Source organism: Heteronotia binoei, chromosome 17 (assembly GCF_032191835.1).
Source record: "Heteronotia binoei isolate CCM8104 ecotype False Entrance Well chromosome 17, APGP_CSIRO_Hbin_v1, whole genome shotgun sequence".
Taxonomy (NCBI): domain Eukaryota; kingdom Metazoa; phylum Chordata; class Lepidosauria; order Squamata; family Gekkonidae; genus Heteronotia; species Heteronotia binoei.
In genome coordinates this window covers 8,109,570-8,136,176 of record NC_083239.1, presented here as the reverse complement: position 1 = coordinate 8,136,176, position 26,607 = coordinate 8,109,570, and the positions used below count along the sequence as shown (strand labels likewise).

Genomic DNA, 26,607 nt, shown 5'->3' with positions numbered 1-26,607 from the left:
ATTTGTTAATCCGTTACCAAAAAACCTCCACTGATTAGGGTGCTGAAGCCACAGTACCAGACAACCCGATTGCCCGCTACACCAAACTATGGTTTAAAAATGTCATGCATAGTAAGTAGGGGATCTGAACCTTTTAGAAATGAGAAGAGAATGAGATTTTTTTTTAAATGATTGTACTAGTTTCTGAACCCCAAGAAAAGAGCAAGAGTCCAGTAGCGCCTTAAAGGCTAATAACATTTGTGGTGGGGGTACCAGCTTTGGTGAGTCACTCATGTATCAGAAGAAGCGAACTCACCAAAGCGAAGAAGGAGAAGGAGAAGGAGAAGAAGAAGAAGAAGAAGAAGAAGAAGGAGGAGGAGGAGGAGGAGGAGGAGGAGGAGGAGGAGGAGAAGGAGAAGAAGAAGAAGAAGAAGAAGAAGAAGAAGAAAAAGAAAAAGAAGGAGAAGGAGGAGAAGGAGGAGGAGGAGGAGAAGGAGAAGAAGGAGAAGGAGGAGAAGAAGAAGGAGAAGGAGGAGAAGAAGAAGGAGGAGAAGGAGGAGAAGGAGGAGAAGGAGGAGAAGAAGAAGAAGAAGAAGAAGAAGAAGAAGAAGAAGAAGAAGAAGAAGAAGAAGAAGAAGAAGAAGAAGAAGAAGAAGAAGAAGAAGAAGAAGAAGAAACTGATACCCCTCCACAAATTTTGCTAGTCTTTAAGGCGCTACTGGGCTCTTGCTCTTTTCTGCTACTACAGACAAAGCCATCTTGAGCTGAGCCCCCAAGGAAAGATTACAAAAGACTTTCATGTGCAGGCACCCAGGCCGGAAGGATCGGGACCACAAACGCCGCGGCCTTTAAGGAAAGAAGTGATCGTTGCCCAGCACTAAACCGTGTTTGATTTTCGGTCCACATATCTCAAAGTTCGATCTAATGTTCATGCCCCGTTCCACGTTTTATTGCTCAGAGGCTTTCTTGTAACAAGCCCCGGGCTTAGAAGGAAAGAAAAGCCGTTTTGCTGGTTTTGCATTGCGTGGATGCGGGGCTGGCTTGCGTGGCCGGTGGTCGAGCTCCACGAAAAGCGCATTTCTCTCCACTGCCTAATCCTCGAAGGATCCCTTCCGTCTTCACGCGTCGACACGTGTCTGCTTCTTTGGGGACCCTTGCAATGTGACGCCAGGAGCGCTTTCGAGCGGGCGCGGCGGCCAGTCCAGCGGGAACGTGGGGATGGGAGCCCCGGGCTCGCTCAGCTGCATTTCGAGCGGCCTGAAGGTGCAAAGCTCTTCCGAGGGGTGCCCCTTCGAGAGACGCAGCTGTCTTCTCGCGTAGGGCTCGGAGTCCTTCCCGAGGGGGAGGCGTGCAGGGGAGGAGGGGGGGAGGCTTCGCAAGGGCCCCCCCAGCCGGGGTGCAAGACGAAGCGCTGCCCCTTTAAAGAGCTCTGCTTTTTGCTCCGGGGGGGAGAGCTGGCTGGCTGGCTGGCTGGCTGGCATTGTCCAGTTTGAGCCGAAGCGCCGGAAATGGAGGGGCTATCTGCCTGGCGGGCTCGCCCTGCTCACTCGGCCATTGTCCTCGGCCAGCCGTGAAATCTGCCCCCTCCCCAAAAGCTGCGGGGGGGGAGGGAGGGAGAAGAGAGAGGAGGGGCAGCTGACCTCTCCCCCTCCCCCCGGGGCAAGAGCATCCCCGCCTGTCCCAAACGCCCAGATGAAGCACGACCCCCCCTCCCCAAGAGACCCAACGCCCCCCCCTCCCGGGATCCCACCCAGGGGGTCCCCTGGGCCATTTCCGCTCCCAAGGCGGCAGGTCCAACCGGAATCCCTGGAAGCAGAGCCGAGGGAAGAGCCCCCTGCCCGCCCCCCCCCCTGCAGCAGGAGAGGGCTTTTCCCGGCCCGCCTCCGGGGCTTCAGCCCCCCCCAGCCAGCAGCAGTGCCGGGGCGTCGGAGGGCTCTCATGTGAGCCGATGGCCTTTGCACCAGCAGCCGGGCGCCTCCTCCTCCCGGCCAATCAACGCAGGCCTCGGGCTAGCAGCCCCAGGCGTCTCTTGCCCGGCGAGGGTCCCAAGACGAAGCGACCGGGCTGCTCGGGAGAGATTCCGACGCTGCTTCCCCCGAGACGGGAAGGGAGCCTTCGAAGGAAGCGTCTTGCTGCCCCTTTCCCCGAGTTCGAGAAGCTGCAGTTCAGCGGGTTTGATCCCCGAAGGCTTGGCGAAAGGGGGTTTCTTTTGAAGAAGAAGAAGAAGAAGAAGAGGAAGAAGAAGAAGAAGAAGAAGAAGAAGAAGGGGGAGGAGGAGAGGGAGAAGGAGAAGGGAGAAGAAGAAGAAGAAGAAGAAGAAGAAGAAGAAGAAGAAGAAGAAGAAGAAGAAGAAGAAGAAGGGGGAGGAGGAGAGGGAGAAGGAGAAGAAGAAGAAGAAGAAGAAGAAGAAGAAGAAGAAGAAGAAGAAGAAGAAGAAGGAGAAGGGGGAGGAGGAGAGGGAGAAGGAGAAGGGAGAAGAAGGAGAGGGAAAGGGAGAAGAAGGAGAAGAAGAAGAAGAAGAAGAAGAAGAAGGGAGAAGGGGGAGGAGGAGAGGGAGAAGGAGAAGGGAGAAGAAGGAGAGGGAGAGGGAGAAGAAGGAGAAGAAGGAGAAGAAGGAGAAGGAGAAAAAGAAGAAGAAGAAGAAGAAGAAGAAGAAGAAGAAGAAGAAGAAGGGAGAAGGGGGAGGAGGAGAGGGAGAAGGAGAAGGGAGAAGAAGGAGAGGGAGAAGAAGAAGAAGAAGAAGAAGAAGAAGAAGAAGAAGAAGAAGGGAGAAGGGGGAGGAGGAGAGGGAGAAGGAGAAGGGAGAAGAAGGAGAGGGAGAAGAAGGAGAAGAAGGAGGAGAAGGAGAAGGAGAAGAAGAAGAAGAAGAAGAAGAAGAAGAAGAAGAAGAAGAAGAAGAAGAAGAAGAAGAAGAAGAAGAAGAAGAAGAAGAGTTCATATTAACGACAGCCTGCATATAGACGTCCTCTTGGGCACGGCCTTCATCTTGAAAAAAATTAAAGTGGAGTTTTGAGGGGGGGGGACTATCCACCTCCAGGGTGTAAAAAGGAGCGGGGATATGAAACGGTGCGGTCCTGTGCCTGCTTAAAGGACGGGTGGGAATGCAGCCTTAAAGGTTAGGTTTCCTTGACCATAGCGGGGGTCTGCTTCTTAGTAAAGATCCACCGGCTTGCACTGGATTTACAAAGGTGTAGCGCTGTTTAGGCTTGCACGGCGGCTTTGTAAGTGTCAGGATAAGCCTCCCTTTAATTTCTAGGATTTGGGAGAGGGTTGCAGTTTCACAACAATCTTTGCCTATTGTGGGGTGGGGGGGTGGGGGTGGGAGTCGGCAAAAGTAATAGATGGGGTTGCCTCTCCCAGGCTCCCTTTCAATAGCCGACCTCCGAGTTTCCCCTTGCAAACGGCTTTCTTGCAACCCAGACTGTTGCAAAGCGTTGTTTTCATATTTACAACTCGTTGAAAAAGCCTCTTTTTTAAAAAAAAGAAAGCATTTCAAGCGGGAGGGCAAAGTCCCCCGTTTCATCGCGAGCGGCTTCCCCAGCCGGTTTCGAGCCCTCGAAACAGGTCGGCATTCCACAAAACGGAATATTTTAAAAACCGACCAATAAAACCACCGCGCCTGATGCTGAGCTTCAATTCACGGCTCCAGACGCTCCGAGCTACTTAAGGGCGGTGGGGGCGGTGGGGGGGAAGGTTGCAAAATCGTTTGTCTCCAAAGCACGCCCCTCCTCCCGCAGAGTTTTCCAGCAAGAGTTCAACCGGGGTGAATTTGTGATAGCCGGAGACCGAGACTCACGAATGCCAGGCAGGAAAGAAACTTTTCTCAGATTTGCTTGCTTGTAAAAGGGCAGTTCTCGGCTAGAGAAGGCAAGGAACCAAGCCACCCCCCTCCCTCCCTCCCTCGTTGCCGGCCAGTGGAGAGCCTTCCCTCTTCCCAATGGCGGGTGGTGGGGGGGGGATAGTGTAGGAAAGAGGCTTAGCAGGCCAAAATGGCATGAGCCGGGAAGGGAGGGGGGTGGGAGCTCTCCCTTTAAACAGGTCACTTCGAGTCAAGCTGCTTGTGTCCCAAGCAAATCCTTTTGCAGGGGGGCTGGTGGAAGTTTCGAGGGCGGGGAGAAGGGGTGGGCCAGGTAATCCCCCCCCCCTTTCCTCCAGGAGTGCCAAACGAATTGGGAAGCCTGCACGAATTGGGAAGCCTGCACGTCGAAACCCGACGAATTGGGAAGTCACTGAGTCTCACGTGCGAAAGGGGCGTGGATGCGGGGAAGGGCCCGCTGGAAACTGACCACGGGCCAACAGCTACTCCGAGCTGCGAAAGCTTCCCCAGGAATCCGTGTCGTTCCTGTGGAAGGCGACGCTGGCCTCCTCTGGTGTTCTGCAGCGAAGGCACACTTCCATCTCCGCCTCCCTCCAGGCGAAGCAGAGAGAGGACACCCCCCCCCCCCATCACACACACCCCAGCCCACCACCCCCAACGCACAAACTTCACATACAACCCAATGCACAAAGTGGGACGGTGTGCGCGGAGAGGGTGTGCCTGCGTGAACTGACACTAACCAGGATCGACCCCCTTGCTCCCAGGAATGGCAGAAGGCTGCATTTTTTTGTCTCCTGGGAGGGAGGAGGGGTGGGGGGGAGGAGGAGGCGGGCGAGAAGGGCAAAGGGGGAGGGGAAGGCCAGCGAGGGGGGGGGAAGAGGAGGGCCATTGTCTCTTAGAAATTTGGGAAGGTTTGGAAAGGCCCGGGCCCTCCCACCGCTATTGTTGAAGTGAAGATGTAGCGAGCCTTTCTCTCCCCTCCTCGTTTTGGAAGCTTCCTCCTCCAACCCTTCCCACCCCCCTCTTTTTTGGGGGGGGCCTGGAACTGCTGAGACACCCTCTTCCCAGGCTGGCGGAGAGGAGAGGAGAGGAGGGCAGGCCGCCGTTGCAAGCAGAGGTGCAGGATGGGCTCGGTTTCCAACCAGCAGTTTGAAGGTTAAGCGGCTTTTTTTTCTCCCCCCCCCCCCCAAATAATTCTCTCTGAATTGCAGTTTCTTTCTCTGCCCTTGCCTTCTGTCTCCTCCGTCCCCCCCCCCCCCCTTTGCCCGGGTTCTTTCTGCAAAACGAACTGCACGTGGGGGGAATTTGGGCTGGTAGGAAGTGCATTGAAAGGAGGGTTTTGGGGAAGAGAGACGTGTTAGGCTCGTTACAAATGCCCTTTCGGGGAGCGAGAAGAGAGCCCCCCCTGCCCCGTGGAAGGACACGCGTCTCGTTTTGTTGGAGGGGTGGGAAAGGGCTCCTTTCGAGGGAGAGGGGCTCCAGCCAGCTGCGGCACTTTCTTGGTCCAACACGTGCTTCAGGCCGGGGGGGGGGCACGAGGGAAAGTTTGGGGGGCTTCTGGGGAAATCTGTTTCAACCCCCCCCCCCCCAACTTTCAAGCGGCTTCTTGTTTCCCCGACCGTCTTTTCTTCTTCCAACGTCTCCTTCGGAGAGGCCAATAACCCGCCTCCCCCTTCCCCGAAAGCGCGTTTGGCCAAGGCGCTCGGCGGCTCTGCCTCCCTCGGTGCTGCGAGAGCCGCGGCCCCCCTGGGGCTTCCCGGGCACCTCGGGGCTGATGGCGGGCCTGCATGTCCTTCGCAGGGGGCTGCGCGCAAGGGAGCGAGGAAGAGCCCACGGGCGACTCTCCGCGGGCCGACGAGGCGGGCCAGCCGCTGCTGCGCGGCGCCGGCATCTGCAAGTGGTTCAACGTGCGGATGGGCTTCGGCTTCCTCTCCATGACCGCCAAGGAGGGCGTCGCGCTCGACTCCCCCGTCGACGTCTTCGTGCACCAGGTAAGGCGGCGGCCTGCTGGGGCCTGGGGCGGCCGGCGGGGCCTGGGGGCCGGGCGCTCCTCCAGCGGCCTCGTGCGTCCTCGACGCCCGCCCGCCCTGCAGCCCTCTCCCTTCCGCGGGGAGGCCGGCCAGCGCTCGAGGAAGCTGCCGGGGCTGCTGGAAAGGGGCCTCGCCTGGCTCCTCGCGCCCCTGGAGCCAGCTGGTGGCGCGGCGCTCGGGAGGCTCGCAGGGGGCTTGGGGGGGGGGGGCAGAAGCCGCGCAGTGGCGCTTCCGCCCTCGCCCAAATGGAAGAGCAAGCCCCCCTTTTCTGGCCCTCGCCACGGTTGGGGCAGGAGGATGGGCCGCGAGGTGGTCGGCTTGCATGGGAGCCTGTCTGGAGGGCGGCTTTAAGGCTCTCTAGACGTCCGCTTGGTCCTTTGGGCCCCAGGAGTTCGAGGATGGCGGTCTGAAAAGGGGCCCTTTCCTCAGAATAGAATGCAAAGGATATCCCCAAGTCTGGTCACTTCAATGGGATGATAACTGATTCGAAAACTGGCCTCGTCAGGGCACGTTTATTTTAGGGGAACAGGCCATCGAGAGTAGAATATGAAGTGTCCCTTTCCTCAGAATATAATGCAAAAAGGGTCCCTTTCCTCAGAATAGAATGCAAAGGATATCCCCAAGTCTGGTCACTTCAGTGGGATGATAACTGATTCAAAAACTGGCCTCGTCAGGGCACGTTTATTTTAGGGGAACAGGCCATCAAGAGTAGAATATGAAGTGTCCCTTTTGTCCCTTTCCTCAGAATATAATGCAAAGGATATCCCCAAGTCTAGTCACTTCAATGGGATGATAACTGATTCAAAAACTGGCCTCGTCAGGGCACATTTATTTTAGGGGAACAGGCCATCAAGAGTAGAATATGAAGTGTCCCTTTCCTCAAAATATAATGCAAAAAGGGTCCCTTTCCTCAGAATATAATGCAAAGGATATCCCCAAGTCTAGTCACTTCAGGGGGATGATAACTGATTCAAAAACTGGCCTCATCAGGGCACGTTTATTTTAGGGGAACAGGCCATCAAGAGTAGAATATGAAGTGTCCCTTTCCTCAGAATATAATGCAAAAAGGGTCCCTTTCCTCAGAATATAATGCAAAGGATATCCCCAAGTCTAGTCACTTCAGGGGGATGATAACTGATTCAAAAACTGGCCTCGTCAGGGCACGTTTATTTTAGGGGAACAGGCCATCAAGAGTAGAATATGAAGTGCCCCTTTTGTCCCTGATGCAATATGGCCCCTCCCTGTAGTACATGGGCCAGCAGGCCCATGACACATCTACAATGGTCTTGATGCCAATTTATCCAAGTACAGTGTTTGGGAATGATTGTGCTACAAAAAGAGACATTTTCCTAAGCGTGAGCTGGTATTTTTTTTTTTAATACAAACAATAGTAAGAGATAATTTCAGCTTTGGGAGTGATTCAGAATGTAATGTAGTTTCATTGAGCCGCTTTAACAACCGGCTGATAGGGTTTACGAATGTAGTGGGAAATGTGATTGATTGGCTGTAGATTTGGGGCTAACAAAAGAAAGTGATCTATATGCTGTCTAACCTCTGGAATCCTCTACCACAAGATGTGGACTATGGTTAGAAATGCAAAAGATGATCTCCATCATCAATGGAACCTCCATGTTCAGAGGTAGTGAATCATTGAACACCCATTCCTGAGGACAAAAAAAAAAAGAGAGAGAAAGCTAATGCTTTGACTTTTGAGCTTTCAGATGAGGCTGTTCTTTTTGGAATAATAGTTAGATGGATGCTGGTTTGCCGGATGGCTTTTGTGATTGTCTGTTTTCCAGGCAAAAATATAGAACCTCATATTATTGGCATGTTTCATGACTTCTCTTGAATCAACAATATTGAGAAAGTAGGGTAGCCAGACTTTGGGCACCAAAGAGTTTTCAGAAACTTATGTGTCGTTTGCTGTGGACCATTATGTCTTAACAAAAGACATTAAATTACATTGTGGCACCCAAAAGGAATCAGTTTTGTGGTGGGAGGGATTTGTTTGTACTGATGTTAATTTTGCTCCTTAGAGGGAAAAATTTGGTCATGGAGGAAATTGCTGTGATCTGAATATCTTATCTTTGCCTGCTCATAAATAAACATTTGGTTTGTACCTTTGCTGCTGAGGTGTGAGTGACTTTTAGAAGAATACATTGAAACACCAAGGAACACACATATGCTTGAGTTTTAAGCAGAAACTGAATACTAAGTAATCCTGAGTAATTATGCTCCTGAGTAATCTTATTGAAATGAGTAACTCTTGCTGCTGCGTAAACCTACTTGAGGACAGGAAGTCTTTTATCTTTAGCAGCTTTACCAATATTTGGGAGGAGGCACCAAGCTCATTGTTTTCATGGGTTGGGAGTGATACTATCCCCCTTCTGAATTTATTACTGTCATGAAACTGGAAGCTGTTAAGATATAAAGAACTGGTACATGGTTCTTGCTTGGTAATGTGAGCCAAATACTATTTGCTTGACTGTTGTGGACAAATCTGGTTTACTTGTGCAAATTTGGGTATATTATTCTCTGGCAGGACAAAAAAAGTCTGATTTCTTTTAATGTTGTAAACTTTTAAATTGCGATAATATTGTAATGTGTTGATTTACAGGTATTGAACCAGATTGCATAAGTTGATTCATGATGAATAGATCCTGAAAGAATGTAAAGCGTACTACTTGTAGTGGCCTTACTCTTGCATAAGTGACGTAAAGCTTGTTTTGTTCCAGAGGAGTAGCCCGGTTTCAAGAGAACTCTTGTGGCTTCATAAAGACTAGCCCATTTTTATTCTATCAGCAGTGTTCATGGACCAGAGCTGTTTAATGAGGTGAACTTTATTCCAAAAAAGCTTATGGTGGAATAAACATGTCTTAGCCTTTAAAGATGCCACAGTATTCCTATTTGTTTCAGTGTTACGTATGAAAACATAAAGAATGAGATCCTTTTTTGACACCAACTGGCCTGTATTTCCCCAGGGTTTTGTTTCCTCTTCTAACAAGCAGATGGTAATTCTAAAAGAATGAATGGATATGACCCGTGATTTTGGCATTTTTCTACCCCACCCCCCCATCCCCAGAGCATGGCTTCTCCAGGTTGGGGCTTAGATACATTAATGGAAAAGTCCAGAGGGAATTAGCTGGGAATGCTGATTTTGCCGTTCATCCCAGGAGGGATGCAAATTGTGGCATAAGGACAATTGTTTGAATGACCCTCGGTTGTATTTGTATGTGACTGGACTTTAGGGTTGCTTCAGTTTCTACATCTAGGGTGCCAAGGTCTCTCCTCAAGGAAGTGTCTGGATTTTGCATCCATTGTGCTTGAATGCTTTGGTGGAATTTGATGTTATGGCCCCCTCGGTAATGGAGACCATGGGCATAGGTGAGACCCCCTCCATTCTCTCCAGCATTTATTGCCCCCAGACAGTCTAGTTTTCTGATTGCCAGCCACCAGCAGCTCTGCACAAAAAATAATTAGCATGGATGTTTCTAGCCATTGTGATGCCCTACTCTACCTCCAGCCTTTTAGGGGGGAAACACAAATGGGTGGAGAGATGCTCTTTAACTCAGAGCAGTATCTTTGTGACTGCACACTTGACTGCCCCAAGTACGTCCACACATTTCAGAGTAGCATAGAGGAGTGTGAGAACCTTGGGGTGTTTTCTTGACCATTTTAAAAAGAGACTGTTGTCTTTCTAATATTTTAAAACAAAAAAAAAATGGGTTAGTCACATTTCTGGGGGATAAGACTATCTGCAGCAATTAACCAATATATACAATTGACAACACGTGAGCCTTCATGTAAAGAGGCAATATGCCTTTGTTCCTTGCTTGTAAGCTTCCATAGGTAGCTATCAGGTAGCAGATGGAAACAGAATTATGGACTAAGATGACTTTTGTTCTCCCCTGTCATGGATTTCTTTTAGACCTGGTTGTTATGGATTGGATCCAGAGTAAGTCCATGAATGGAAGGCACTTCCAACTGCAGAACAAAATTTTCCTGCCTTCCTCTGCGGTCCACCAAGTCCCCTGAAGTGATGTTTCTGTGAGACAGGGGATCCTCAAGAATGTCATGAGCGGCACATCAGGGTCTGCGACAGGAAGGAGAAACTGGCAGAAATTACTCCTACTCCTCCTGTACTGTTCATGGAAAACTTAGTTTGCATCCAAAACTGTGTGCTGTACAATGTGAGGGCAGAATCCTGAGGTGGTGAAATGGACTATACAACTGCAGGCAGATTTAGAACATAAGAACATAAGAGAAGCCATGTTAGATCAGGCCAATGGCCCATGCAGTCCAACATTCTGTGTCACACAGCGGCCAAATACACACACACGCACACTGTGGCTAATAGCCACTGATGGACCTGTGTTCCATATTTTTATCTAAACCCCTCTTGAAGGTGGCTATGCTTGTGGCCGCCACCACCTCCCGTGGCAGTGAATTCCACATGTTAATCCCCCTTTGGGTGAAGAAGTACCTACTTCCTTTTATCCGTTTTAACCTGTCTGCTCAGCAATTTCATCGAATGCCCACGAGTTCTTGTATTGTGAGAAAGGGAGAAAAGTACTTCTTTCTCTACTTTGTTTGTTTGGGTTTTTTTTTTAATGTTCCACTTTGTAATGGAGTTCTTACAATTACAATTACCAGTTATACCCTGGCTCCTAAGATGTTAGTTTCTTGTGAAGTGTCTTTTTTTTGTGCAAAGGATTCCAAAGCGGTAGCCACCCCTCCCTTCAAGCTGGAAGTGATGCAATCCACTCCCATGCTCCCAGTTGATCTTAAGCTGCTTGTTGGGATCTGGTAAAATCATGTTGCTCATTGGTGCGCCCATGTGCACCAATGTTTCTTAGAAGGAAAATGCAACATATCTGCTCCTTCTGTGTTCTTATTGCAAGGGCTGACGTTGGAATTCTTCCTTAATATCCAGACTTTGTCTTCCTTAAGTGGCATTTACTTCCTCTGTGCCATTTTTGACAAACCAAGAAGGCATTTTTGAGGTAGGGTTATCAGATCCAGGTTGAGAAAATCCTGAGATTTGGGGATGGAGCCTGGGGAGGACAGGGACCTCGGTGGGGTACAATGCCATAGAGTGCATCCCTCTAAAGCACCAATTTGCTCCAGGGGAACAGATATTTGTAGCCTGGAAATGAGCTGTCATTCGAGGGGATCCCCAGGTCCCACCTGGAGGCTGGTATCCCTACTTTGGGGTGCAGAGCTGATGCAATTGCCCAGTCATGTATTATCAACAGTTTGAAATATGCTTTCATAGCTGCCCCACTTGAAATGGCAGGCTGCATGCTGTATGGTGCCTTAGTGTTCGTTCACTCTAGAATTCAAATGCACCCACTCCAGCAACTCCTATTTACAACATTTTAAAAAGGCATCTTTCAAAGGGAAAGTTAAGGGCAAAACAGCAACAGTTTACAGAGGCCTATGAATTGGTATAGGGTGGAAAGTGCCGTCAAGTCACAGCCAACAATGACGACTTCATGGGGTTTTCAAGGCAAGAGACAGAGGTGGCTTGCCATTGCCTGCCTCCGTGTAGCAGCCCTGGACTTGCTTGGTGGTCTCTCATTCCATACCATTACCAAACCTTTAGGAGAGGCTAGATTGAAAACAACGAGGGAGCAAGCCTTTTCAGCAATGGCCCCCCCCGATGGTGGAATCAACTTCCAGAGGTGGTGCGAGCCCTGCAGGACTTGAATCAGTTCCGCAGGGCTTGCAAAACCATCCTCTTTCAGCTTGCTTTCAAGACAGAACCCGGCTAAATTGACTTGTAGCCACCTAGCCATCTTATACATGACTGTGAACTGTAGCACCTTAATTATTAACTTTTAATTTATAACAGCTGTTTTATCTACTTTAACTAATCTATAACGGTAACCTAATTGTATTTTAATCTGCTTTTGTCTTGATTGTATTTATTGAAATCATGGTTGTCCCATGTCTGTGAGCCGCCCTGAGCCTGCCTTTGGCGGGGGAGGGCGGGATACAAAAATAAATTTACTTACTTACCTTTAATGGCATAATAGAGTCGAATAAAAATACACAGAATATAAAAATTTAAACATTGGAGATAAAATCAAAATGAGACCGAGCTTGCAGATGCATTCAGACATGGTCAGAATTAAAATTAAGGATGTCAGCCAGAAATTTTGCCACAGCCTCACTAACCACCCCCTCAGTATCACTCAATAAATAATAACAGGGTGGCAGAATAGACAAATCTGGGGGAAAAGAAAGCTTGCCAAATAAATCTTTATGGAGGTTATGGTAAAGAGAACAAATCAAGCAATATATGCTGGATTGAGTCAGGAGTATTCGCTCCACAGGAGCAAAGTCTGTCGGCTAAAGGGACTCGCTGATATCTCTCTTGTAAAACTTTGGAGGGAAACGCATTTAGTCTAGCCAACATAAATGCCCTGCGATGACTTGGAATGGTTAAGTCTGATAGATAATTGGGCATTTTGCCACAGAAAGCATAGAGACCTAAGGAAGCTAGAGAACAAATATAAGGGTCTGTTGGCCGTAATTTCATTTCCTCCGATTCCCACAGTCTCAATTTAATACAGCTGAAGATATATGACTCATCAGAGGTAAAAAAATCATCTACCTCTATCCCCAATTGATTAAGTTTGGACAGAAGCACTGCTGCACGGCACAGGGATCTGCCTACCTTGCTTAGCTTTAACAGCTCTAAGTAAGGCTGTGGCTTTCAAGACTGCATTTTAGGAAATCTTTTGAGTTTCAGTGAGAACCAATCAAGGTTTCTGTGCAAGATCAGCTGTTGTGAAGCTTCCCTTAAAAGACTGTTTGTCCACCTCCACCTACTGTTCTACTATCTGAATGCAAAATGCAGTAAAGTCGTTGTTGTGACAGAAGGAGTATTCTCTATTTATGTGGGGCAGCTGGGAGGAAGTGGAAATGTTCTCTGAATGTGGGTAAGCCCCCCCTCCTCCGCCAGTCTCAAGTATGAGACAGTTCAGCCCATTTTATTTATAACTGAGGGCTGCCAAGGCTTGACTGCTCATTGCGAATTTTTCAAAACTCTGCCTTCTCAGTCCAGTTCAATATGTCAAAATTCAAGTTGCTAGATCAGGGGTGGGGAACCTTTTTTTCTGCCAAGGGCCATATGGATATTTAGAACATCATTCGTTGGCCTTAAGAAATTATCAACTTAAAAAACAGTGCTCCGCCGAGGGAGGATGATTCAGGCCAGCAGAATTAATGCAAAGAATTGTTTTTCTATTTGAAGTCATGTGGGGAGAGCCTAATCTGGCGCACACACATGCACACACTTGGCCCGCTGTCCTAGGCAGATGCATAGGTCCAGGGCTTTTATGTAAAAAAAGCCCAGCAGGAACTCAGTAGGACATTAGACCACATCCTCTAATATTAGCATATTAGGCCACACCATCTGGGATAATCAAGTGCAAACTGAACTGTGGCAGTAACTTTTCCAGGCCCTGCAGCAATTCTGGCCGGCCAGCCAGGCCCCAGGGAGGCTGCCGCACAGTACATCTGGGCCCTGTGATCCCTGCCTGGCCCTGGGGAGGCTGCTGCACAGCACGGCTGAGTCCCATGGTCCTCTCTGGCCAGCCAGGCCCCAGAGAGACCGCCACATGACTTGGTTCGGCCCAGTAATCCCCAAGGGCCACAGCAAGTGACCTCGAGGGCCGTATATGGCCCTCAGGACGGAGGTTCCCCACCCCTGTGCTAGATTATTACTTTTTCCATTCTAGTTCCATTATCATGATAGTACACTTTTTCAGTTTTATTACTCTCCAAGGTCATGCGGCATCATCATGAGTGGGTTCTGTGAAGTTTTACATTGAGTCGACTGGATAACTAGATGAAATCTGCTGTCGTTTAAGCCCACCTAGTAAAACTTTTGCGTTCCCCCAGTGAATATATGCCTTGGACCTTCACTCAATACAACAAATGTCCCAATAACGATTGGCAATCCCAGATAAATTTGTGATTGTCTAAACATTCAGATGCTTGCCAGTGAGTCACCTAAACGTAGGGCTGGCATTCCAGCCAAAGCAGCCCGGTATTGCCAGTTGGTCGCTTATTCTTGGCCTGTGGTCAGATATGCCAAGAAGTTGACTGTGCTGCTGTGTAGGTGGCTGGCTGTGCACCTTTTTGATTTTACTGTATTGAACCTTTGTAAGAGAGGCCAGGAAGGAGCGCTGGCTTGTTCTTCCCAACCTTGCAGTGTTTGGGAGCTAACCTTTGCAACATGGCCATGATTGTCATTCTGGCTATCAGCTGCTGCAGCAGGATTGCCAGCAGGAAGGCAAGGACGCCTTGGTGAGCCTTGTGTGCAATTCTGGTCACCGCACCTCAAAAAGGATAGTATAGCACTGGAAAAAGTGCAGAAAAGGGCAACTAGAATGATTACAGGTTTGGAACACTTTTCCTATGAAGAAAGGTTAAAACGTTTGGGGCTCTTTAGCTTGGAGAAACGTCCACTGCGGGGTGACATGAGAGAGGTTGACAAGATTATGCATGGGATGGAGAAGGTAGAGAAAGAAGTACTGTTCTCCCTTTCTCACAATACAAGAACTCGTGGGCATTCAATGAAATTGCTGAGCAGTCGGGTTAGAACAGATAAAAGGAGGTATTTCACCCAAAGGGTGATTAACATGTGGAATTCACTGTCACATGAGGTGGTGGCAGCTACAAGCATAGCCAGCTTCAAGAGGGGGTTAGATAAAAATACGGAGTAGAGGTCCATCAGTGGCTATTAGCCACAGTGTGTATATATGTGTGTGTATTGGCCACTGTGTGACACAGAGTGTTGGACTGGAGGGGCCATTGGCCTGATCCAACAGGGCTCCTCTTATGTTCTTATGTGACACAGAGTGTTGGACTGAATGGGCCATTGGCCTGATCCAACAGGGCTCCTCTTATGTTCTTATGTGACACAGAGTGTTGGACTGGATGGGCCATTGGCCTGATCCAACAGGGCTCCTCTTATGTTCTTATGTGACACAGAGTGTTGGATTGGATGGGCCATTGGCCTGATCCAACATGGCTTTTCTTATGTTCTTATGTGACAAAGAGTGTTGGATTGGATGGGCCATTGGCCTGATCCAACATGGCTTCTCTTATGTTCTTATGTGACACAGAGTGTTGGACTGGAGGGGCCATTGGCCTGATCCAACATGGCTTCTCTTATGTTCTTATGTGACACAGAGTGTTGGACTGGATGGGCCATTGGCCTGATCCAACAGGGCTTCTCTTATGTTCTTATGAGGTGGCCTAGGACCACCCCGCAGTCTGTCATGCTTGTTGCAGAAACTCCCTCAGTGTTACTTTAGTATTTCTGCTTCAGTTTCTTTCTTTTGGAAGAATGCTGTCACTGTAGGTTAGCCCTGGTGCTCAATAATGAAAGTCAAAGAGAAGAACGGATAGATGGATGATTTATGTTTTATAGAGATGCCGTCTAGCTTTGTTCAACATTGTTGTAATTCACTGTAAATACTTTATTAAAAAATTAATTTCTTCATATAAAAGCTAATCAGCTTTTGGACTGAGTATATGTATTACGATTAAAGTATTTTGGTGCGTGTCTTTAACTAGAGTCAACGGGTTGTATCCAGGCTAAATTTCCCATTATCAAAATGGACGTTTCTTGCCCCCCTTGCTTGCGTGGTCCACTGATCTTCATGAAATACTGCTGCTGGGTGTGGGGGGGGGGGCAGGACTCAGGGGATCAATGTGAAGCAGCAAGGATCCCTTTCAAACGGATCCAGCTCGATGTTTGAAAAGTACTCATTAGAAACAATTTGTCTTTTGCAAACTTTGATAGTCATCATGCTTTGAATATTTAGGACAATGCAGTCCACTTTTGCTAGCCGTTCATGTAGTGGATGCAGTTGGTTCTTGCTGGAAGTGCATAAATCTGTCGGCTTTTTTAGTTGTTATGAGGTACTTTGCTGTCTACTGTAAAACCATGGAAAAGAAGGTGTTGTGCCACTTGGCCGCATGTAGTTTCATTACGAGACCAGAGTGAGAATTGCTCAGGAAATCAATTGTTGAGTTGGTTAGGTCTGATTAAAAAAAAAAAAAGTTACTGTATAATGCTTCATTGCCAAGGTACGAAGAAAAAAGCCTTGAGCAGAAGAGTGAGCCAGTTTGGTGTAGTGGTTAAATGTGCGGACTCTTATCTGGGAGAACCGAGTTTGATTCCCCACTCCTCCACTTGCACCTGCTAGCATGGCCTTGGGTCAGCCATAGCCCTGGCAGAGGTTGTCCTTGAAAGGGCAGCTGCTGGGAGAGCCCTCTCCAGCCCCACCCACCTCACAGGGTGTCTGTTGTGGGGGAGGAAGGGAAAGGAGATTGTGAGCCGCTCTGAGACTCTTCGGAGTGGAGGGCGGGATAGAAATCCAGTATCTTCTTCTTCTTCTTCAATGGTGGGTATAAGGGTTGATTGAGGATTGGGGTCTTCCACAGAAGAGGAAGAGGAAAGGGCAGCTGGAGCAAAACATGTTTCTGATAGCCATCCTGGGCATCAGATCTAGGAGGGCAGATTTTCCAGGTTCATGTATGAATGTTCTGCTTGAGCTCTGCACCCTGTGATAGGCCTTGTCAACAGGTACGGCAGAGTGGTTAGAGTACTGGACTAGTGCCTAGGAGATCCAGGTTCAAATCCCCCACTTTGCCGTAAGACCTGTTGGGTGTGCCTTGGTTCAGTCACTTCTTCTTTTGGCCTCGCCTGCCTCACAGAGTTGTGAGGATCAAATGGAAGAGCAGAGCGCAATGTCGTAAGCTGCTTTGGGTCCCTATTGAGGAGGAAACTGAGTTATAAATGATCTAAATAAACAGACTGGAGTGGTGGTGGTGGGAGCGGGATGGTGCACGCTACTTCCTCTGCCAGGCATATTGAGCGTAACGTGAGCAAAAGTGATGTTTGTATGAAATGTGGCTCCCTCTGTGTGGCCAAAAATGCTGCGTTTCAAGGGCTCCTGATTATGGGGGCGGGGGGGGAGTCAGTTCGGGCTGGCCTTCAGCGGGATGCATCTGGGGGTGAGGTTGGCAGGCACTGTGCCTTAGGTATCTTGCTGTTCTCCTTGCTACTCATAGGGTTGATGAATTGTGTATTCCTAGTCCTATTCCATTATTAATTGGATGTCTTTTGTATGATTACAGAGTAAAGAACGGGGGAGGGTGTGTGTGTGTAATCTTCCTTGAGACTCAGTAAGAAAGGTGGGCTATAAAGACGCTCAAGAAATAGCTCTTTCCCTTCCATGTGAAATGTGCATGCACAGTTACCTTGCGCGTCAAAATTGAAGAGCACAAGGTAGAGCCGATGTGGACTATCCTTTGATTTCTTGAGCTGTAACTACTTACGTTTCCACTCCGGTGAGCATCTTTGATGTATGGTGGTAAGGAAGTCGTTGCTACTTGGTAGCCATTCCAGCTGTCTTAGTGAATGATGTGGGGCTGCCCTTGCAGGCTGCAGCTCTAAAGCTAGACCGTGCCTGCCCATGTCCCAGAATGAGGTGCCAGAGACGATTGCAACTGTAGAGAGTATCCTTTTTCAGCTTCTTCTGCTCCGCTCCCGCTGTCATAGCTTACCTGGCAGCTTTATCGTAAGGATGACCGTGGAATGCACAGGACCTGCTGTGCAAATGCAAAGTTATTGTTTGCTGTGTTACTTTTTGTGAGGTGGACCTGAAATTTAGCAATAATATGAGCACCTCTTGAGTGCTCGTTTAAACTCAGCAATGCGCTGGCTGGTCAGCAGGGGCTGGAGTTATGGCCTCTTCTAACTGCAAATGTGTGTTCTTTGTCCATGCACAGTGCCCTTAAAGTGAGACGGTGCTTAGGTTTGACTGCAGCCGGGGCCTATCGATAACCCTCTCCTGGTCATTTACATATGTGAATGATAAACTGCAGGAAATAACTGTGGGAGAAAGGAGGGAATTGGCCTCTTTAGGTCTATTAAATTGCTTTATTACAGGAACTAGGTTTGAATGGCCCTTCCTGGTAGGGGGTTCATCTCCATCTCTCCCCACCCATCACCTGCCCCCTTATCTGATCGCAAAGCTATTAAAAGCCTAGCAGGATGAGGGGGTGTGTGTGTCAACAGGGCTGTTTCTTTGCCCCTCTTCTCACCAAGAGGTGATTAGACTATATCTGGGTTAAGTAGCCTGCTCGTTGAAATGGAGGATAATTTGGGGGAGTAACAAAAATTGAGGAAATGCAGGAAAATGGAGGATAAATTGGGGGAGAGGAAACTTGAGTGGGATTTGGAGAGCTGTTATCTAGGAAAAAGCCAGGCTGCCTCTGTTAAATGCAATGGGCCACATCCATTTCTCCTTCAGTGTCAATTGAATTGGGTTTTCCATCCTATCAAACCAAGGTTGTGCCTACTTTGGTTTCATCATGGCCTACTGAGCATCAGCCTAGAGTCTGCCCTTCTGAAAGTGGAAGGGAGTTCCAGACTGGGAGGCAAGTGCCTGCCCTTGGGGTTTGAGATGGTGCAGTTAGGAATTGTTTGTTGTAATAGGAATGCTATTTAGTTTTGACTTACCTGGAAATTATTAACCTTTCGATTTTTTTCCCCCAAAAGATCTGGTCTTCTGTATGTTTTGCAACTAGACCGAAAAAGCAGTTTAAACGGGAGGTAGGTTTCGTGCTTTGCTGAGCAGAGTCCCGAGGTGCCGGTGGTCGCATTTAAGCATCATAATAAATTCTGGTTTCATTAAATCATATTTAATTTTGATATCTTAAGTGCAGATGGCCTGTCAACTTGGTTTGTTTGGTGTCAACCTGAGACTTCAAACTAGGTTTGCAGCAAGCTTGTCGATCAGTTTGTCTGAATTGTCATTTCTTTTAATTTATTATTTAGAGTTTATCTTTTTCATGGAGACTCAAGATGTCTCGAATGTAGTGTAAGTCTATACAGTCAAGTTAAGTCTATTTATTTGCATGTAAGTAGTCAATAGGGTGGGACAACCAATAAGTAGGTGGTGCAGGCACACAAAAGCTTACATTCCGAATAAAACTTTGTATTAAAGGTGCTACTGGACTCCAACTTTGTTTTATTGCTTCAGACCAACACCTGGATCTACAAAGCATAAGTATTAGCAATGCATACCGAACACTGCAGAAATTGCGTAGTAAAATAAGAAGAGCTGGATCATATCAGTGGTCCATCTAGTCCAGTATCCTGTTTCACACAGTGGGTAACTGGTTACTCTGGAGGCTGACTTGTTGTCTTCTGGCACTGATATTCAAAGGATAATAATAATAATAACAACAACAACAATTTTATTTATATCCCGCCCTCCCCACCAAGGCAGGCTCAGGGCGGCTCGCAAACAGGTAAAGTGCCATAACATACAGCAAATATCATAGAATAAAAATACAATAAAACACATTAATAAATAGATTAATTAAAACCACAGCAGATAAGGTGCTATAATACGAAACGATGTATATCAGATGGCTGGATAACATTTCAGGATTCAGTCTTGTAGGCCATTTGGAAAAGAATAGTTTTGCAGGCCCTGCGGAACTGATTGTAGTCCCGCAGGGCTCGAACCTCGGATGGTAGTTGATTCCACCAATGGGGAGCCGTTACTGAGAAGGCCTGCTCTCGAGTTGTTTTCAGTTTGGCCTCCCTTGGTCCAGGGATTTTTAAAAGATTTTGGGAGCTAGATCTCAGTGCTCTCTGGGGAATATATGGAGAGAGGTGGTCCCTAAGGTAGGCAGGTCCTCGGCCAGAGGATAACTGCCTCTGAATGAGGAGACTCCTTTAAGTCAATATGGTGAGTAGCTATTGATAATATACATAAGCAAGCAATACTACATGAATTGTACATCGTCAAGTCCACAGACTCTTTCCCTTTGTTAAAGCATCCCTCCCGAGTCCTTCTGTTAAACGGAATAACATCTTAATTTACAAATCAGTTTGTTGAATAGCACCATGCCTTTCAACTGCCTGGCCAGTGATAGCAATAGAGAAGGAAGACTGTCCTGTCAGGAAGTACAAAGTGGAGTTGGCGACTGGTATACAAACCAGGATTTCTCTGTTACGTTTAGTAGATTTACCAGAGTTTGCAGCTTGCTCTTTGTAACTCAGCAGCAGTGGAAAAAGACAAAATCCATGTTGGCAGTGGCAATTTTTAGGAAAGGAAATTGAGACTAAAACTGCTAATGTTATAGTGCCTTGTACTTTATATAAGAACATAAGAGAAGGCACACTGGATCAGGCCAATGGCCCATCCAGTCCAACACTCTGTGTCACATAAGAACATAAGAGAAGCCATGTTGGATCAGGCCAATGGCCCATCCAGTCCATCTGTGTCACACAGTGGCAAAACAACAACCAGGTGCCATCAGAAGGTCTATCAGTGGGGCCACTAGAAGCCCTCCCACTGTTGCCCCCACCAAGCACTAAGAATACAGATCATTACTGCCCCACACAGACAGTTCCAACAATACACTGTGGCTAATAGCCACTGATGGAGTTCTGCTCCCTATGTTTAACCAATCCCGTCTTTAAGCTGGCTATGCTTGTAGCCGCCACCACCTCCTGTGGCAGTGAATTCCATGTGTTAATCACCCTTTGGGTGAAGAAGTACTTCCCTGCAGCCTTATTTGAAATACTGCAGCTCTGGTCACTGGATTTGAAAAAGGTTGCAGAGCTGGAAAAAGTACAGTAAAAGGGTTGGCTGATGCATTTGCTGAATAAGATGTAAAATTTCCTGACATTTTTAAAGAATAGGGGGGAAAATCTTGAATTTTTGGGGGGACTGGGGAGAATTGAAATGTATGCAGGAGTTCTATCTCAAACCCAAACTACTTCCAGTGATTGAACAGCATAACAACCTGGAGAACACTGGTAGTTTGACAAGATTATGTGTGGAGAAACTGGCCAGGGAATTGTTTGATTTCATGAAGTCACTGAGTAAATTTGCTAGGTGGTAAATTTATGGCCTCAGTGGGGACCCAAAGTTGTTGACATTGCTTTCCTCCTCCATTTTAGTGTAGCTATCACCCTCTGAGGTAGGTTCGGCTGAGACTGGCCCAGGCCCACCAAGCCAACTGCCATGGCAGAGAGGGGTTTTGAGGGGAGGGGATTTGAGGATCTAGGGGAGTCTCCTAGATCCTAGACCAATGCTTTAGTCACTACACCACACTTGGCCTCCATGAGAAATAATATGCCGCGGTGCATCAACCCGTGCTCTGATCAGCAGAGTTCTTTTTGTGCTGCTTTGTCATCACCCATTGAGATTTTCTATGTGAGTGCTTACGTTTGTGGCTTAAAGCAGTGACTCCCAACCTTTTTGGTACCAGGGACCGATTTCATGGAAGACAATTTTTCCATGGATTGGTGGGGGGTTGGTGCTGGGGTTTTTGCCCCCCCAATCCCTGCCCCCCATGGGGGGGTCTTTAAATGAGGGGTAGGCAAAGGGGGCTGGAGCAGATGAAAGAGGTGGTGTTTCGGAGTGAGGCCACACTGCCTCTTTCATTCACCCGGGTCCCAGGTGGGCGAAAGGGGCTGCTCCGCCTCATTCTGCAAGGGGAGGCAGTTTCGGAGTGAGGCTGTGCTGCCTCTTTGCCCACCTGGGTTCTGGGTGGGCAAAAGAGGTGGTGCAGTGCCTCTGCATCACTCCACGGCCCGGTTGCTAACAGGCTACAGACCGGTACCATTCTGTGGCTGGTGGGTTGGGAGCCCCCGTCTTAAAAGGGCTCATAAACCATATGCCTGAAATGTGTAAATGTGTGTACACATAAAGTGTTGGATATCTCTCTGCGGAGTTGGAAGTCTTGCAAAAGTAGTATAGTGTAGTGGTGAGCTACACTTATTTTTATTTATTTATTTATTTATTTATTTATTTATTTATTCGAGATTTATATCCCGCCCTTCCCACAAGTGGCTCAGGGTGGCTATTCTTATCAGGAAGCTTGCTGGGTGGTCTTGGACCAGTCATGTACTTCGAGGCTCACAGGGTTATTTTGTGAAAGGAGAACTCTGGCACATGCGACTGGGGATGCAGATCAATTGTGTGTGGGGGGGGTGGGTGGTGGTAATACTGACACGGATGGCAATGTGAGAGACTGTATGGCCTGTAGCATGAAAAAGACTAAATTGCTTTTGGCACCATCGGATACGTTGTTCAAATCCCCACTCCCCCATAAGAACTTGCTGGTTGATCTCGGGCGTGTTACATAGTCTCAGCCTAACCTGCCTCACATGGCTGTTGGGAGGATAAAACGGAGGACAGCGTGATGTTTAGCCGCTTAGGAAATCCACTGTGGAGAAAGGGATATAAACAAAGGATATAAGTAAATAAAAACCTGAACTAGATAGGCATTAGATTAGGGACAGGCAACCTTTTTGTCACAAGCGCTAAACACCCCCCCCCCAACTCCCTGTGAAGAGGGTGTGCCTGCCGGTGCAGTGTGTGTGGGGGGAGGAATAGGGGTTGTACTTGGCCCATGCTGTTTCACACAAGCCCACTCCTAGTTGTGCTACCAGCTTATATTTGTTTCATTTTGGACTCGGTTGGTTCCCCGTGCAGATCTGGGAGGAGATGGTGGATGCAAGCCAAGCCTCCTCTTTTACTGCTGGCCCCAGTTCATTGGCTGCTAGTCCAATTGCCAAGCAAAATGGTTTGGGGGTATGAGCGTGCTTCAAAGAGGTGGATGCTTATGCCTGCATTATATCCACAAGGCTGGGAAAGAAGAGGGAGAGGTTTTGAGATTTTAATGCATCTCTCCAAGGACTTGGACCCAAAGCCTCTCATCCATTTGTGGTAGAAATTCCACTGTGCAGTGCTTGTTTTTGGTGTTTGGTGCTTTTGGTCTCATGGAAAGCCACTAGTCTTGCATGAACACCAGCTCCTAGTGTCTGAGATATGCATTCTGCGGCAGAGAACTCCTTCCACCATATGGAAAAGGATGCAGTTCTAGTGGGAGCCAGCCTTGGAACTCAAGCCAATAGTTTTGTGCTGCTGGCATTGCAGAGAAATGCCACAGCCTTTAGCTTGAGCCATGTGTGGCTTCTTGACCTTCTTGCTTTCTCCCCCCCACCCCACCTCACCCTTAAGTAGGGTGTGTGTGTGAGAAAGAGTACAGATTAGATTTCACTGATCTGATAAAGTAAGCTTCCTTGTCTGCAACAGTTTGTATCACAATAAGTCTGCAATTCTAAGCATACTTACCCGAGTGTAAGCCCCATGTAATGGAATAAGGCTTACTTCTGAGAAGATATGCATAGGATTGCGCTTTAAATCTGTTAAGTCTTCATGGGACTGCAACACGGTTCTTTTTTTGAAAATCTTCTGCCACTCCTTTAAAGTTTCAAACGGGTTTGCACATTTCTTAGACTTTTGGGTGTCCTACATGTTTGATGGAGCCTTAGATACAAAGTGATGGAGCAGCTTCTTAAATGTCAAACAATATGCATTTATCAGGTTAGGGTATAAGGAGGAGTAGACGTTGAAGAGGGTAATCTGGACAGTGAAGGGTGAAATGCGTGCGAGGAATTAGTCTGAAATATTTTGCACGAGGTTACGGTTGTGCGCGAAATGATTCTGAATGCATTTATTGCAATGGGATGGATTCCAATTTAATGTTGGTTTTTCCATCGAGTTACTAAGGAAATTGAGCTCAGCTTTCCACATTAGGGTGCTGTGGTTTGCTAACTGCTGTTTGGATTACAGAGTATTGTTAGTTATGGTTAACTCTTGCGCATTCCCCCTGCTTGATTGGGGGTCCCGAAGATCACAGGGAGCCATTGCAGGAGAGACAAAAAAAGGCAACAAGGGAGTGGATTGTTTCTTGGCCTGAAGTCCTTGCTTTCCTGTAGAGATGCAGATTCCCTCTGGCAATTTAAAAAAAAAAACCCATCACAGTGACCCTGGAATGTCACTGCTCCATCTCAAAAGCCTGCATATGCTAATTCCAGTAATTAGTAAGGGATTTTTCCCCCTGCCCCAAAAGGGGCCAGGAAGAGTTAAGAAATTTCTTTTGTTCTCTCTCTGTATCTAAAAAAGAGGCTTGATTTGTACCCAGATCTATACATTTAATCAGGAATCTGTTTTTACGTGCTCTTTGCTTGCCCTGTTAGAGAGATATAACAATAAGAAATTTGGGATTTTGTTTTTGATATGCAAAAAAACCACAACATTTCTAGGATTAGACTCACAAACTTTAAATAATTTTTGAAGACACTTCTCGTGCGGGAGAGGCGTAAACGGGTGAGTCAGTTTATTGGCTTGTGAGTTTAAAAAAGCTTGAGGCTTGCAGTTGAACCAACCTTCTGCTGCTGCACTGCTCCCTTCAACTAGTGCAGTTCTACCCATGGCAAGGGAAGAGAGAAGTGATGCGCTGGAACAGATGCACCCAGGCTTGGATCCCGTGGGTAAATCCTGCTAGCAGGGACTCTTCCCTGTGGCACAAGGGAAATACCTCTTGGGGCAGAGGAAGGCTCCTTGTGCTTGGGGAAAGAGCCTTCCCAGTAGCTACATGAGTCCACAGCATCCACGGATCTTAGGCTAGGGTTTTAGATCGGTAGGATGTGGAAGACACAGGTTTGAATCCCACTCAGCCATGGAATCTCATTGGGAGACTGGACCAGTGACACATTCTCAGCTTAACCTACCTTACAGGGTTATTGTTGTGAGGGTGAAATAGGGATGCCAGTCCCCAGGCGGGGGTAGGAGATCCCTGATTTTTTGGGCTCCCCCCAGACACCAGCCTTGCCTCCAACAGTCCTTCCTGGCCCTGCTTGAAAAGAGTGGGCACTACGCCTGCCTTTCCTGCAAGCCGCAAATTTTGCTTCCCTGTAGAGATGCAGGGCACCTGCTTTTTTTCAAGCAGAGGCTGTCTGCATCTGCCCTGCAAGCGGTGAATTTGCAACTTGCAGGAACGGCGTGCGGGGCGCCTGCTTCCTCCCCCCCCCCGCCATTTAAAGGGAAGATTCTCTTTAAATGGCTTGGAAAAAGCAAGGGGGGGAGTGCGTGCAGGGTGCTGTGTCCCTGACATGATGATGTCACGGTGCATGATCTCATCATGTTCGGGATGGCGCCACCCCCTCCACTAACTCCCAACCAAAGAAGAAACACCCTTGTGAAAGCATGGAATTCTGAGCTTTGTGCAGCCAAGGGATTATCAGTGCTTCTTGCCTCTCCTTTGCATGAAACTTCCTAAATTCAATAGTTTAGAATTATTTAAGGTTTGTACCTTCAATACTGGTAGCACTAGATGCCCCAAAGTGCATCTTCCTTTCCAATTGGAAGTGGGGTTGGGGCTTTGCTTTATATGCTACTTCCCTACAGATCCAATACATACCGGGTACTTGGAAGAATAAGGGCATTTTCTGTGGAGTGTTATTTTGTATGATTCTTGCTGCTAGTCCATTTCTTATCCATGGGTTATTTATTAACCATGGATCAAACTGTTTCACCTTCACACAGTTATCTGTATCTCCCTATTCAAACGTGTCCCCTTGTTTATTGAAGTTGTTGTTGTTCAGTCGCACAGTTGAGTCCGACTCTTTGCGACCCCATGGACAAAGTCACGCCAGGCCCTCCTGTCTTCCACCATCCTCTGAAGTCTGCTCAAATTTGTGTTTGTTGCATCAGTAACGCTGTCCAGCCGTCTCCTCTTTTGCCGTCCCCTTCTTCTTTGGCCTTCTGTCTTTCCCAGCATCAGGATCTTTTCCAGTGTGTGCTCCCTTCTCATTTGGTGGCCAAAGTATTTGAGCTTCAGCTTCAGCATCTGACCTCTCAGGGAACAGTCTGGGTTGATTTCCCTTAGGACTGACTGATTTGATCTTCTTGCAGTCCAAGGGACTCTCAAGAGTCTTCTCCAGCACCACAGCTCAAAAAGCATCTATTCTTCTGCACTTGGCCTTCCTTATGGTCCAGCTCTCACAGCCGTACATTACTACTGAAAATACCATTGCTTTGACTATACGTACTTTTGTTGGCAGGGTGATGTCTCTACTTTTTATTCTACTGCCCAGGTTTGCCATAGCTGTCCTCCCAAGGAACAAACGTCTTTTAATTTCATGGCTACAGTCACCATCTGCAGTGATCTTGGATCCCAGAAATGTGAAGTCTGTCACTCCTTCCATGTCTTCCCCTTCTAATTGCCAAGGAGTGATGGGGCCGGATGCCATGATCTTAGTTTTTTTGATGTTGTGTTTCAGGCCTACTTTTGTGCTCTCCTCTTTCACCCTCAACAAGAGGTTCTTTAGGTCCTCCTCACTTTCTGCCATTAGTGTCATCTGCATATCTGAGGTTGTTGATGTTTTTCCTGGCAATCTTAATTCTGGTTTGTGCTTCATCCAGGCCAGCATTCAGCATGATGTACTCTGCATATAAATTAAATAAACAGGGTGATAATATTACATCCTTGTCGAACTCCTTTTCCTATTCTAAATCAGTCAGTTGTTCCATATCCCGTTCTGACTGTTGCTTCTTGATCCTTATACAGGTTTCTCAGGAGATGTGAGGTGGTCTGGTACTCCCATTTCTTTAACGACTTGCCACAGTTTGCTGTGATCCACACAATCAAAGGCTTTAGCGTAGTCCATGAAGTCCTAATAACTCCATTCGATTGAAATGTTAAATTGAATACACTGTGACCTCATATGTTGGCTCTGTTTCCTTCCCAATTGTGGGAAGGAAACAGAGAAATACACCTTTCATTGTGTATTAAGGTGTATTGAGAATATTTCAGTGTTATTTCTCCTAGCCATGGTCCCATCCCATCATTCTTGTCAAAGCATACAATATGAGAAGT

General features: G+C 47.7%; 1 protein-coding gene across 1 annotated transcript in view; it reads left to right on the top strand.

The window, feature by feature from the left end:
- The first annotated feature begins 4,662 nt into the window (after nt 1-4,662).
- The window catches only part of LIN28A (lin-28 homolog A), a 77,975-nt gene continuing 56,030 nt past the window's right edge, over nt 4,663-26,607 (top strand). Inside the window, exons 1-2 of the mRNA XM_060257876.1 lie at nt 4,663-4,951; nt 5,597-5,787. Of these exons, the coding sequence (XP_060113859.1) occupies nt 4,921-4,951; nt 5,597-5,787 (222 nt within the window). The 5' untranslated portion in view covers nt 4,663-4,920. The remainder of the gene's footprint in view (nt 4,952-5,596; nt 5,788-26,607) is intronic.